This window comes from Aspergillus melleus (assembly GCF_016097325.1).
Source record: "Aspergillus melleus strain CBS 546.65 chromosome Unknown contig1, whole genome shotgun sequence".
Lineage (NCBI taxonomy): Eukaryota > Fungi > Ascomycota > Eurotiomycetes > Eurotiales > Aspergillaceae > Aspergillus > Aspergillus melleus.
The window spans coordinates 892,622-904,843 of NW_025763370.1; the positions used below are offsets into that span (position 1 = coordinate 892,622).

At 47.5% G+C, this 12,222-nt stretch overlaps 5 protein-coding genes across 5 annotated transcripts; 1 reads left to right on the forward strand and 4 right to left on the reverse strand.

The window, feature by feature from the left end:
• Positions 1-691: 691 nt before the first annotated feature.
• On the reverse strand, positions 692-2,389 carry LDX57_000359 (cytochrome P450; the record flags this gene model as incomplete). The annotated part of the gene is made up of 4 exons (XM_046082006.1): positions 692-851; positions 926-1,590; positions 1,666-2,283; positions 2,363-2,389. 4 exons carry the CDS (start codon positions 2,387-2,389, stop codon positions 692-694), a joined length of 1,470 nt encoding a protein of 489 aa, XP_045937963.1.
• Positions 2,390-3,533: 1,144 nt separating this feature from the next.
• On the reverse strand, positions 3,534-4,436 carry LDX57_000360 (uncharacterized protein; the record flags this gene model as incomplete). The annotated part of the gene is made up of 1 exon (XM_046082007.1): positions 3,534-4,436. One exon carries the CDS (start codon positions 4,434-4,436, stop codon positions 3,534-3,536), a length of 903 nt encoding a protein of 300 aa, XP_045937964.1.
• An 892-nt stretch (positions 4,437-5,328) lies between these two features.
• On the forward strand, positions 5,329-6,742 carry LDX57_000361 (cytochrome P450; the record flags this gene model as incomplete). The annotated part of the gene is made up of 2 exons (XM_046082008.1): positions 5,329-5,522; positions 5,581-6,742. The coding sequence occupies 2 exons, from the start codon at positions 5,329-5,331 to the stop codon at positions 6,740-6,742; spliced, it is 1,356 nt and encodes a 451-aa protein (XP_045937965.1).
• Positions 6,743-7,384: 642 nt separating this feature from the next.
• On the reverse strand, positions 7,385-9,118 carry LDX57_000362 (uncharacterized protein; the record flags this gene model as incomplete). Its single annotated transcript, XM_046082009.1, has 5 exons — positions 7,385-8,297; positions 8,342-8,668; positions 8,723-8,796; positions 8,842-8,863; positions 8,925-9,118. The coding sequence occupies 5 exons, from the start codon at positions 9,116-9,118 to the stop codon at positions 7,385-7,387; spliced, it is 1,530 nt and encodes a 509-aa protein (XP_045937966.1).
• A 1,814-nt stretch (positions 9,119-10,932) lies between these two features.
• Positions 10,933-11,868, reverse strand: LDX57_000363 (ankyrin repeat domain-containing protein; the record flags this gene model as incomplete). The annotated part of the gene is made up of 2 exons (XM_046082010.1): positions 10,933-11,810; positions 11,859-11,868. 2 exons carry the CDS (start codon positions 11,866-11,868, stop codon positions 10,933-10,935), a joined length of 888 nt encoding a protein of 295 aa, XP_045937967.1.
• Positions 11,869-12,222: the final 354 nt, after the last annotated feature.

Sequence of the window (12,222 nt, forward strand, 5' to 3'; positions counted from 1 at the left end):
TCAAGGGGTCTTCGAAGACTTTGCCCTGTCTGGATTGAACTTTGAAAGACGCAAGTCAGCAGATGCTTAGATTGGAGAGGGATCAGAACAAGACAATACCCATTCGTATGTCCAATCACTATCTCAATAGAAACATAAAGATTTTTAGGAACTAGCCTCTCCAAGAAAGAATATGAACAAGAAGACATCTATTCACTGGGTCCTCCAGAATTCATATTGACTGTCACCGACACTCATGTCATGTCATCCAGGTACCGAAGTCTTTTCATTCGAATGAAAAATCTTTGCAATTTCAATTAATATCAGTAATGAGCAGAACATACTACACCTTGTAATCATAAATTGGTTCTTCCTGTTCACCCAGAGGTAGTGGTTCGTAACATCTTTAGACGGTCACAGTGATCATCCTGGTTGTGGCACCGATAACTTCCCATGTCTTGATGATGAAAATAGCCAAACCATCCAGAGCTGGTTTGGTAACTAACTAAACTAGACACTTTGGTTGACATGGGTTTCAATTCAAGACCCGAGATACACAATGGTACAGCACAAGGAAAGTACGTTTGAAGCATGGGACCGTCTAGTCACTTCATGATAATATCAGCACTTTTGTTTCTCAATTACAGAGTATGCTTTTGTGGGAGATTTTGGCTATCTCAATCTCCACATTAAACCCTACGCTGATCTTTTTTCATGGCAATGTCACCTGTCTGGCCTTGACTCGCAGAGGACAGCGGCTCCACATAATAAAGACTCTCTGGGCATCCCACTCTTCCCGACCTGTGAAAAGCTCCATTTCGAAGTTCAGCAGCAAACGAGCGAAAATAATCCGAGTCTCCGTCCGGGCAAAGCTAAAAGCTCGGTTAGCCGATCCGCGCTGTGAAGCCAAATCAAACAATGTTCATAGAAGTGTACGATAGCTTACTTCATGCCGAGGCAGTTTCGCGGACCCGCACTGAAAGGTTGGAAGGCGGCCTTGTCATCATTGGCAAAATCTTCCTTTCCTTCCTCTAACCATCGTTCGGGGAGAAACTCATCGGGTCGAGAAAAATTGCGCTCAGAATGGTAGGCGGCCCATTGATTGACGCCGACTTTGATTCCCCCTGGTACCCAGGAGCCATCGATTTCGCAGCCTTTCGGTGGTGTTAGGCGTGGCAGACTGACGGCGATGGCTGGCCAAATACGCATGGTCTCTTCAAGAACAGCTACCAGATACTTGCATTTATTCACCGTGGCACCGGTAACATCGCGATCCGATGCGAATTGGTGACGAACCTCAGCCAGTAGACGCCTATAAATCCTTGGGTTGGACAACACAAAGTAATGCGCTGAGGTCAGGATACTGGCGCTCGTCTCGGAGCCGGCAATCATCAAAGACCGCATAGTAGATTGCAACTCTGCCAAAGAAAGACCCTTAGGGCTGTCCAGGTGTGGCAGCACAGGCTGCAAGATATCGGGACGATCGTCGTCACAGATCGGTTTAGCCAATCGGCGGTCGAGTGCTGCAACCGTATTCTGGAAAAATTGAATCGCTGTGTTGGGGACCATCCCTGGCATGAGACGACGTATGACAGGGATGATTAGGGTGCTCTGATTTGTCCAGCCGTCAGCCATATAGATCCCTTCGATGGACAGTAACCGTTGAAACAAAAAGACAGGTCATACATAACTAGATGCAACAGTGTTTATGATGCGTCCACGAGCCAGGGGCATAGTTAAAGACATCCAGTCAGTCCCCGTCTCGAGCGTATTAGCACTCTCCCCAAACATCGACTCGGTAATGATATCAAAGGTGGTAGCATGCAACAGGAGCATCAAGTCGGTGGCGTCTTTGCCTTCGTTTCCTTGAACTTTGGCAATGAGACGATCGATGTGGTCTCTGAAGACGTTTTCTTGGGCGCGCACAGCCTTTTCGCTGAATCCAGGAACCATCAGCCGTCTCATACGAGCATGATCCTTATCATTAGGGGTGTTTGCCAGCCCGTAAACCCCGTTAGGGGGCCCGGAGATGATATCTGGGTGTTTCTGCAATTGTCCAGGGTTTCGACGTCCATAGATATCAGCCCAAGCCTGGGCAGTGATGTACGAGAGCTCGTTGGGAGACACCCGAACAACCGGGCCATACTTTCGATGCAATCGTGCTGAGTGCAAATGTGTTGTCCCTTTCAATAGCGCAATCTGAGATGGAATCGAGGTCGATGTCCAAGATATTGGGCCCGGATAGCGAGCAAGCGGATGTAAGAAGATGTTGTAAAGTACTCGGAGGATGGTCGTAAGGAAAACCTGGGCAGAGATTCAGAACCGCTTCTCGCTTCTTAATCTCACTCTCCAAACACTGGGCTTGGTGGGTGATGTGACCTACCCCAGTAAGACATGCCCCCAAAAGCATTGCTGGTGATAGGCTGGTTGGGTCGAGCGGCCCATATGGAGACATAGCTGGTGAAGATACAAGTAGAATCCCAGCGAACGACTCAGTTATAGAAAATTATACTACTTCTAACGGAGGCCGGTGCTAACTACTAGGCGTTTATAAAATGACTAATGGAATATCTAGCCATCGTAGGTCGTGCCAATCCGCAAATCATCTCGTGACTACGAGAATCCGATCTCACAGTATCATTGCTCGATGCGTTTACTAAGTAACTACGTCCGCTAGGTTAGAAAGTATCAATGAGTTTCGCTGCACTCACCGCTGTTTCCCAAGCAAGGGTTATGGAACCATGTGGACGGTCATATATGATATTCTAAGGAACAGGATAGCTCTAAATGCGGTCACAAGCCACAAATCGAGCTATCAACAATTAACTTTTACACCGCTTGAACCCAAGCATTTGAGAGATTGCGGGTAGCTTTTCCGAGTGGGTACCTGCAATGTAGGACATGATCGTCGTAAGTTACTTTTCTCTTCATGCAGTTGGTTATGTATTTACCTAGGTACTGGAGAAGTGCAGACGTTGTAACTATCAGACAAGGAACGCGGAATACTTTGCATCTGGAATTTGACTACAGCTATCACATGCTGTTCTCACCGACTTTGCAATTCCTCAAACCCTTTTCGGGACAGAGTAAGTCTTAGATCGCCACATCAAATTCTATGGGCAATCGAGTCGATCATCATAGCAATATGGAGTGTGTAGCATGCTACTAGAGGCTCCTCAAGGGGTCAGCAAAGTGCCCAGAAGGCCAGAATTGACAATCAGCCAAGCGAACGCATACTGTATTGGGTGGAACTTCATTTTATTGGCCTGTACTCCGTACGGAGAAGTTAACTTGTTTCTCAAAATTCTCAGTAACATAATATGGCACGAAATTGATGCAGAACGAAAAGTCTGAAACCCTGAAATTCTGGCCTAATGTGGCCTTAGTGGTCTGACTTGTAGGGCTGCACTAGTTACAACAATAAGAGTGTTATATTCCAACCCCCAAAACAGCAAATAACAACCCATATGAAGGTAACGGATATGGCTCATTTGGCGTTTTGCCACCGTTATTTCATGATTATTGTGGCTCGGTGTCCTTGGCACTCCAATAATCTACCAAGCATAATCTGCGAATAGACCCAAAGCTAAGCTCGCACTTCCAGCAACAAACCCGTACAGGAAACATTTGCTGCAACTTTGAGGAGACTTGAGGTCCACCAGAGTGGTCGACAAGAAAAGGGTCACGATAGAACACGCCGCACCGGTAAAATAATTTCGTCCAAGCGCACCAGACGCGCCGCTCAGAATCAGAAGACCCCCGTAAATGAGAGAAAAAGCAAGAAGCACTCCTCTACCCGATTGACCGTATTTCACGGCCATACTCTTCACCCCGAACTTAATGTCCTCTTCCATGTCTTGATAGGTGTAAATAAATTCGTACGTCGTCACAAGGAAGAAGATGGCGGCCAGCATAGAGAGGCTCGATACCAGAACATGGCGAGGTGCCGAGAAAGCATCGAAGCCGACAGAATAAGACGCGAAAAGAGAAACAATTGTATGAACAAGACCAACAACGGCTTGCGCGTAGTAAGTGAAACGCTTCGAGTATGCATAGATAATACAGCCGAGGGTCGTGAGGGAATAGTATAGCAAGGAAGAAGTCGGGAGTATTTGCGAGTTTAATGCCAGAATCATCAAGCTCACCGATGTGGCAAAGATACAGCCTTGGGTTGTGGAGATAGATCCTCGAGCGATGGGGCGGTTTCGGGTCCGCTCAACTGTACGATCCAGGCGCTGGTCGACAACATCGTTGACAATACACGCGAAAGCCTCCCAAAGCAGTGAGAGTGGGAACCAATTGACTACACACTGCAAGATTGTCGTGGATGCAATCTGAGGATGTGCAACAAGGGCGCCATGAAAGAGTCCAGCCAGGATTGGGAGATATATGATCAACACAAACAATGGCTGGTAGAGACGGCTGAGCTCCACATAAGGGGCAAGCCATGGTGGCATGATCGTGAGAAGAAAGTGTTTTGACTGCATGACTTGATTGATTCGCAATAAAAAGACGGAGATAACGGTGCAATGGAAGGATACTGATGGGCAGTAACCAAGCGAATGGAGGATGTACACTTAAATATCTATTCAATAGAAGTTGAATGAGATATTGAATCATGATCAGCCGAGAAAAATGCAATGAAACGCCACCTTATACACCTTAGCGCGGTGTCAGAAAATAGTCGATGCATCCCTTCGATAATAAGATTGTTGAGGAAACGAGGCGCTCAATTGCGCCACAAGAAGAGAATTCGCATGATTGCCTGGTCCACAGTGGTTGGCAGTGGCTCTGAATATGCTTTCGGATTAGATGATTTTGACTTTTTGGGTACTTCGAGAAATCTGACTATAAACGCTGTTCCCTGCTTGTCTGCCCCGTCACTCCAGGTTTTTGCCGCCTCAATTCCACTTCCCTACGCATAAAGACACCACGCGTCCTGCTTAAACATTACATGAACCCTTGCCTTGGCCTGCCGTGTCACAATATTAATCACATGGTATAGTTAATCTAGTCACGGTCTAATAGCTTCGTACCTGAAGACCCTGGTTATCCCTGGCTTCAAGGAGTCTTGCAAGCTTTCGCCTCAAAGACCCAACTCTACCACACAGTACTATTTCCTTAACACCGTTATTGTATACAATGTACAACATCATTTCTTTATTGTCAATTGCGTTTTGCTATGGGTTATACGAGTGCTTGAACGCCATTGCTAGGCGCCAAAAGGCAAGAGATCTTGGCTGCCAGCAGACACATACTCGCGCGAACCGTCTCCCTTTCGGTCTTGACCAGGCACAGCGACTGATAAAGGGAGACGAAAATGGACAACTTCTCCAAGACATTAGAGCGATGTTCTCTGAAGAAGGACGTCGAACATTTGAAACAAGCATTCTAGGGTCGGCTGCCATCCACACCGTGGAGCCACACAACATCCAAGCGATGATGGCCACCAAATTCAGTGACTTTGAACTGGGGAAAATGCGGCGCGGGGTGCTTTTCCCACTGATAGGAAACGGAATATCTGCAGCTGATGGCATGGTCTGGTAGGTGGAACATTCAGGCAATCCAGAGATAATGTATCATCCAGCTAATGACTCTTAGGAAACACTCGAGAGCAATACTGCGCCCTCTATTTTCGAGAGCTCAGATGATGAACCTTGAACTGGAAGAAAAGCATACCCAGAACTTGCTTCGGCAACTACCAGTCGATAAAGATGGCTGGACAAACCAGATCAATATTGTCCAGATGCTGTTTCAGTTTACGCTTGATTTTACCACCGAGTCTCTTTTCGAAACAACCGTACACTTGCAACTTCCCTCTTCTCTGCAAACTTCTAGCGCTGAACCTGATGGATCTTTTACGTCGCAACTTCTGGCAAAGAATTTTGACGATGCAACACAACATGTACAGAGGCGCTTCCGTCTACTAGACCTTTACTGGTTGCATAACCCCAAGAGCTTTCGGGAGAACATAAAAGAGATCCATCGGTTTATAGACGTCTGCATCCAGGGCGGTATAGAGAGGACACGACAACAAGAGAAACAGGAGTTGGATACAAAGCACAAATCCAGCTTTCTGAACGGGTTACTTGATAAGACGAAAGACCCAACCGAGCTGAGAAACCAGTCGTTAAATATTCTGATAGCCAGCCGTGACACTACAACGAGTCTCATGGGTTGGACATTATGGCTACTGGCAAAGCACCCAGAGAAGTACGACAAACTACGATCGCATGTCCTCGCAGATTTCGGACCTCACAACCAAACCAGTCAGATCACCTTTGAGAGGCTAAAATCATGCAAGTATCTGCAGTTCGTCATGAAGGAGGTTCTTCGGCTTTATCCTCCCATTGCCATCAACAGCCGCAAAGCGACGAAAGACACAAGCCTGCCTCTCGGAGGAGGACCGGATGAGAAATCGCCCATTTTTGTCAAGAAAGGACAGGATGTCATCTTCTATGCTCATATAACCCACACTCTACCCGAGTTCTGGGGTCCAGACGCCAATAGGTTTGACCCCGATCGCTGGGCTAATTACAAGTCCAGCTGGGCATACCTTCCTTTTAGCGGCGGGCCTCGCATATGCCTCGGACAGCAGTTTGCACTCGCCGAAGCAGGGTACCTCATTACTCGTATGATTCAGAAGTTCGACCAGGTTAAGCTTGCGGATCCTCATGCTCCTGCTACTCATAGACCTAGCACTACTGATTCGCCGGCGGACTATATGATTCACTTCCACGAAGCGCCTACGAGCGTCGAGTAACTCCTCGGTTGCTGTTGATGGACCTTTTTGTATGTATGAATTCAAATGGGATGGGGCAAGTATTCAAATACAAGGTCTTGGTATTGAATTGGCATCCACGTATAGAAATCTCGGGCTCTATCCACTGGGCTAGTTAACGCTCAATTTAGACCACGCAAACAGCGCGATAATAGAATTCCAAGCTGGAAACGCCTACTTTCATTCATTTGCTGTGTAAAGCCATCTAACAGAGATAGAAGATTGTCCAGCGTTTATAATGTGGTATAGGATTAGACAGATATTGTCGACTTTTATAGAACGACTTCCAGTCACCCGCGAAAAACAGCAGCAACCCCAAAAAAAACCAACAACCCCCATTGCAAAAAGAAAAAAAAAAAAAAAAAAAAAAAAAGAATTGACAAAAAACAAAAAACATACAACAGCCGGGATTCGCTGGTGGTCACCCACCCAACTACTAACCGGCCGGCGTGTGGCTTAAGTACGGCTGAGCGGACGGGAAGCCCTGTTCTCCACACCCTGTGGTCGTATGTACTGGTTTAGATAAATGACTCTATTATATGGTTCATTTTAGAGTAGAAGATTGAAAATCGATATATCTATTAGATCATAAACTTGACGCGGGCAATTCCTCCATGATAAAAGTCAATATCCCCCTTTATCCACAGTCGTCAGATTGTACAAGACCAAGCTCTCCTGTGCAAACCGACTTCTTGCGCGAATCTTCTTTCCATAAATCCTCAATAACGGTGGAACGGCACAAAACGCCGTGGCCAGGGCGGCCAAAACCGAAACCGCAACATTGGGACCCAAGTTCGCAAACATCTTCGGCGAAAACAGCGGAAACGTGGCGGCTAGAATAACGCGAATCAAAGATAGCGCTGCAAACGCACTAGATGAATACCCTCTGTAGCTGTCGGCGAGATACCCCGTCAGAACGGTTGGGAACTCGCCGCCTGCGTAGCCGACGCAGACTAGCCCTATTGTCGGGATAATCCAGTGGAGACCGGGGACTTGAGGGGGAATTGTCCAGGCGAAGAGCCATAGTCCCCCTGCTAGGACTGGAGCTGCTATGACGAGGCCGAGGAGCTGCAGTTCCGGGTGGATAGGGAGGTTGAGACGGATGTGTTTTGCGACATTGTACTCATTGTACCACCTAGATATTAAGATCAAGACGGCGCCGATGCTGATTGCGAGAAAGGGGAGGTGAGTTTGGGTGGTTGTAAAGCCGAAGGATTTGTAAACATCCGGCAGGGCTTGGCTGAACAGGTAAGTGATCGCGTAGGGAATTGGTCCGAGGATAGAGACGAGGAAGACGATTGGCTCGGTGACAAGTAGTCGCAAAGGTCGGACGAGGAAGACGGTTACGAAAGTGGTGAGATCGGGGACATGGTCCGGGTTGAAGCTCTGCAGACTTTCTTTTCCTTCTCCGCGGATAGACGTCGGGAGCCTTTGCAGCTCTTTTTCCAAGACAAGGGGAGGACGAGACTCTCGGATGGTCATCAACACGACAGTCAATGCGCCTGATATGATAGCCGCCACGTAGAAGACCCATCGCCTATCTCGTCAGCTGAAGTCTATAAAGAACAGATGCTAACATACCAGTCTAGAGCGGCAATGATATAGTCGCTATATATAGGGCCCAAGGATGAACCAATGTTCCAAGCCACCGTCCACACCGCAATCACACATATCCTATGGCGGGAATTGAACATGTCCTCAATGCTACCGGCTACCACCGTTGTTGGAATCGCTCCGAGAAAGCCGCTGAGCAGGCGGCCGGTGACTGCTCCTCCTGGGGTGGGAATCGCTACCATGGCGCATGTTATACCGAACAAAGCTGTACTGACGACATAGAGGTTTTTGCGACCGAATACCTCCGAGTATGGTGGGAAGACGATGCTCCCAAGCCCTTGTCCTAGCATGTGCCTACAGTCCATGGGTCAGGGTATGATGCTATCATGACAAGGAGGGTGCACCGACAACGAGACAAAAATAAAAATAGCTGGGGTCTCGCTAATTCCGTATTCATGTCGTGCTATAACAGCAGCTGGGGACTGCCACGCTTAACTCTTGCCTGCGAGTTTTCTAGGGCAACATACCCCTGCATTTGAGATGACAGATCTATGTGCGCAAAGTATTAGAATAGGACCTCTTTCCCCTGGGATTAAGAAACAGGACATACGAAAACAAATCCAAGAAAATCACCCAAGAAACATCGTACACTTTGCGAGCAGTGGACCAGTTGCGCGGATGACGTGGGTTGTCCGCTTTCCACACCACGCTGCGCCCATTATCCGCCAGCCTCAGCCCGTATTGGTGCAGTTTTTCGTCAATGTCAAGACTGTAGCAACCTTGAGTAACGTCCTTGTCCGCCATTGCTGTTTAGTTGTCGCTCAGACGGCAGTTGAGGGTAAACGAGAGAGTGAGACAGTCGACCGGGTTTTAACTTACATACCAATTATATAATATAGTTGAAAACACAAGGGATGGGCCTGCGTCAGTCCCATGAAATCATATGTACATACAAGGCTTTAAGCTCACATCTGCAATGATTTTCGCCTAGAAAAATCTCCGGGTGTTCATGCAAGGGGTACGTTCCGATTTCCTTGACGCTAGGATCATTAACGCAATAGAGTCGCGAGTGGTCACTAGTGACTTGTCGCCTACTTCTTGCGGTCTGTGAGAGAACAGCTGTATGCTAAAGAGAATACTCTTTTTTGGCTTGACCTAACTCATGATTGTTTTCCAAATCTCGTTATTCAAACCAGGAAAAAAGACGCGAGTCGAACGCCGATCATTCCACGGGTGAGGAATGTTCCCATTTTGCTAGGTGGTTAGGGTTACCACCTAAGAGTCAATATGCCAGGGTCACTCTTCGATTGACCGTCGAATTAATTGGCTCGCATCATCCGCCTCCTACTTTTGTTATCTCCCTAAATTCATTCATTTTGCGAAGATGTGGCTCGTGTTTTGGATGGTTGTGCTTTACTTTATCATCTTAGGAGGAGGCTGGGATGTGAACCTAATTTATGCTGTTTCGGCTCACCGGAACTGGAGTTTTTTTTTTTTTTTTTTTTTTTTTTTTTTTTTTTGCTTACTCTGTAGCCAGTTGTGCTAAGCTTTAGCTTGTCCATAAGTGTTGTAGTGCAGGTGTAGAATAACTGAAACCTGCCAAGTGTCTAAATTGGGCGATCGCCCATGAAAACTATGGCAAACTATTGGGCTGCGATACATAACAAGTGGTATGTCAACCATATTTATTATAAGGTGTATCTGCTTGGTATACGCTACCGTAGGTTAAGATAGTATTATCTCATTGTACTGTACGTTGTTTCAGGGTGCCATGGGCTGTCTCTTGCATTAGGCTTCTCCCGGCAGGAAAATATATAGTAACCACAATGTGACTCCGAGCAGCCACGAAGCGAATAGAGAGTTTGGTTTCAATTTCTAAGTTCTCTTATCATGCTCCATATCAACACCCGGCGTATACTCGCAAATCTCTAGATATACAAGATAATGGTCAGAATGCAGCAGTCCCATATAGATTGGCTCTGAACGTAAGTCTTGCAAGACAAGAAACCGGTCGAAGCCAGGCATAATATTATGCCTTATAAAAATCAAGAGATTAGATTATATTTTGAATTTAGCTGTCTCTGAGTACATACGACCACAGGGTGTGGAGAACAGGGCTTCCCGTCCGCTCAGCCGTACTTAAGCCACACGCCGGCCGGTTAGTAGTTGGGTGGGTGACCACCAGCGAATCCCGGCTGTTGTATGTTTTTCTTTTTTGATTTCCATTTTCTGCGATATTGTTGCCCTGTTCACCATGAGTCTGACAATGCATTGATCGGGTTGAGCAGCTCATGCGACCCCAAGAAAAAACACATACCCTCATTCACCTGCCACTCCCCCCTCTTCGCCAACATCGTTTCATCGAAACTGCCATCATCAGTGTGACCATTCATTCTAGTAGTGCTTGCTGCAACTGTCAACACTGCAAAGGCAACAGCAACAGAGAGAGACGGAGCTACGACTATTGGTTGGAGCTAGAAGAGGGGGGGAAGCGGACAAAAGAGAGAGAGGAGATAGATGCGGAGGGGGAAAAGAAGAAAAGAAGGGGGGCGCTGCAAACCAAGAGATCCATCTTATCCTAACTACTATTACAGCATGGCATTCTTGTTCCTACCCTATCAAAACAATTTTACCACCTCTGCCTTCCCCTGCGCCTGTGCAAGTTGACGGGGAGTGATCCCTTCTCCGTCTGCCAGGTCTGCCCGCGCACCTCGCTGCAACAAGAATCGGACAAAGTCTTCTTGATCGTGCTGGACTGCAACATGCAGCGCTGTACCGATCGTGTCTCTCGCGTCGTCATCATCCCACAGATTATGTCGGAAGACCTCGTTGACGTCCGCACCGTGTGCGAGCAGTACGGTGGCGGCATCGACGTGGCCGCTTTCGGCGGCACCCTTGAGGGCTTGTGAGCTCTGGACACTTGCACCGTGTTCGAGGAGGAGGGTCATGATTTCCAACGAAGGAAGAGATGCGGCGCGCGCCAGGACAGTGTCGTTGGGGATCCAGTACTGATCATTTGCATCAGCGCCCTTGCTAAGCAGGAACCGCACCATCTCTACGTCTTGTCGCTGGATTGCGACTGTGAGGGGAGACCCAATTTTGTCCATTGGATGGTTGACACACAGACCGAAGTCCAGAAGTGTTTGGAAGGCGGCAGGCTTAGCTCCCTTCATCGTGCGCATGAGGACAAAGTCGGGGAGCGTCACGGCTGACTGCCATTCTTCGGGAACCTCACGCTCTTGGATATCGATCTTCGGATTCCACGGGCCGTCAGCCGATCGTTGGCATTGCGGGATATGGGTGAAGAAGTAGCGGAGAATATCGGAATGGCCGTTCTCGGCGGCGGTTGCTATAGCAAGCCTCAGAGGTGGGACAGCCCTTTTGTCGATGCCAGTGGTGGTGTATAGCTGAGGAGCATAAGCTTTTACACTGGAGAGCGAGCCTTGAGCGCATGCTTTGAGGAGCGAGCGCCCAGCTGAGTGGATGGATGCCGCTGCTATTACATTAATAGTGACCATGGTAGGAGAATATGACGAGCACCCACGTATGGACATGTTGCCGAGGTTTTGTGGAATCACTGAAATTGAAGAATCGAAGATATTATTAGATGAAGTTGATATCTAGAGTATTATAGACGATGTTGTTCAACTCAGAGAAGTAGTTGTCTAGACAAGCTCGTGAGTCACTCCACTTTTGCCAAGATAAGCGGCCCTGAAATCAGACTGACTCGACGCCCACATAGTTATTGCGAGGACCCATATAAATGACGTTGTTTCAGCTAGGCACCCTTAAGAAATAGGTTGTAATCTCCATACTTTATCAATAATAAAAACGAGAGATTTGAGTTGTCGCCTTCTAATAACGCCAATGGTTTGGTTTTTATTATGATTAACACTCTATATAACCCT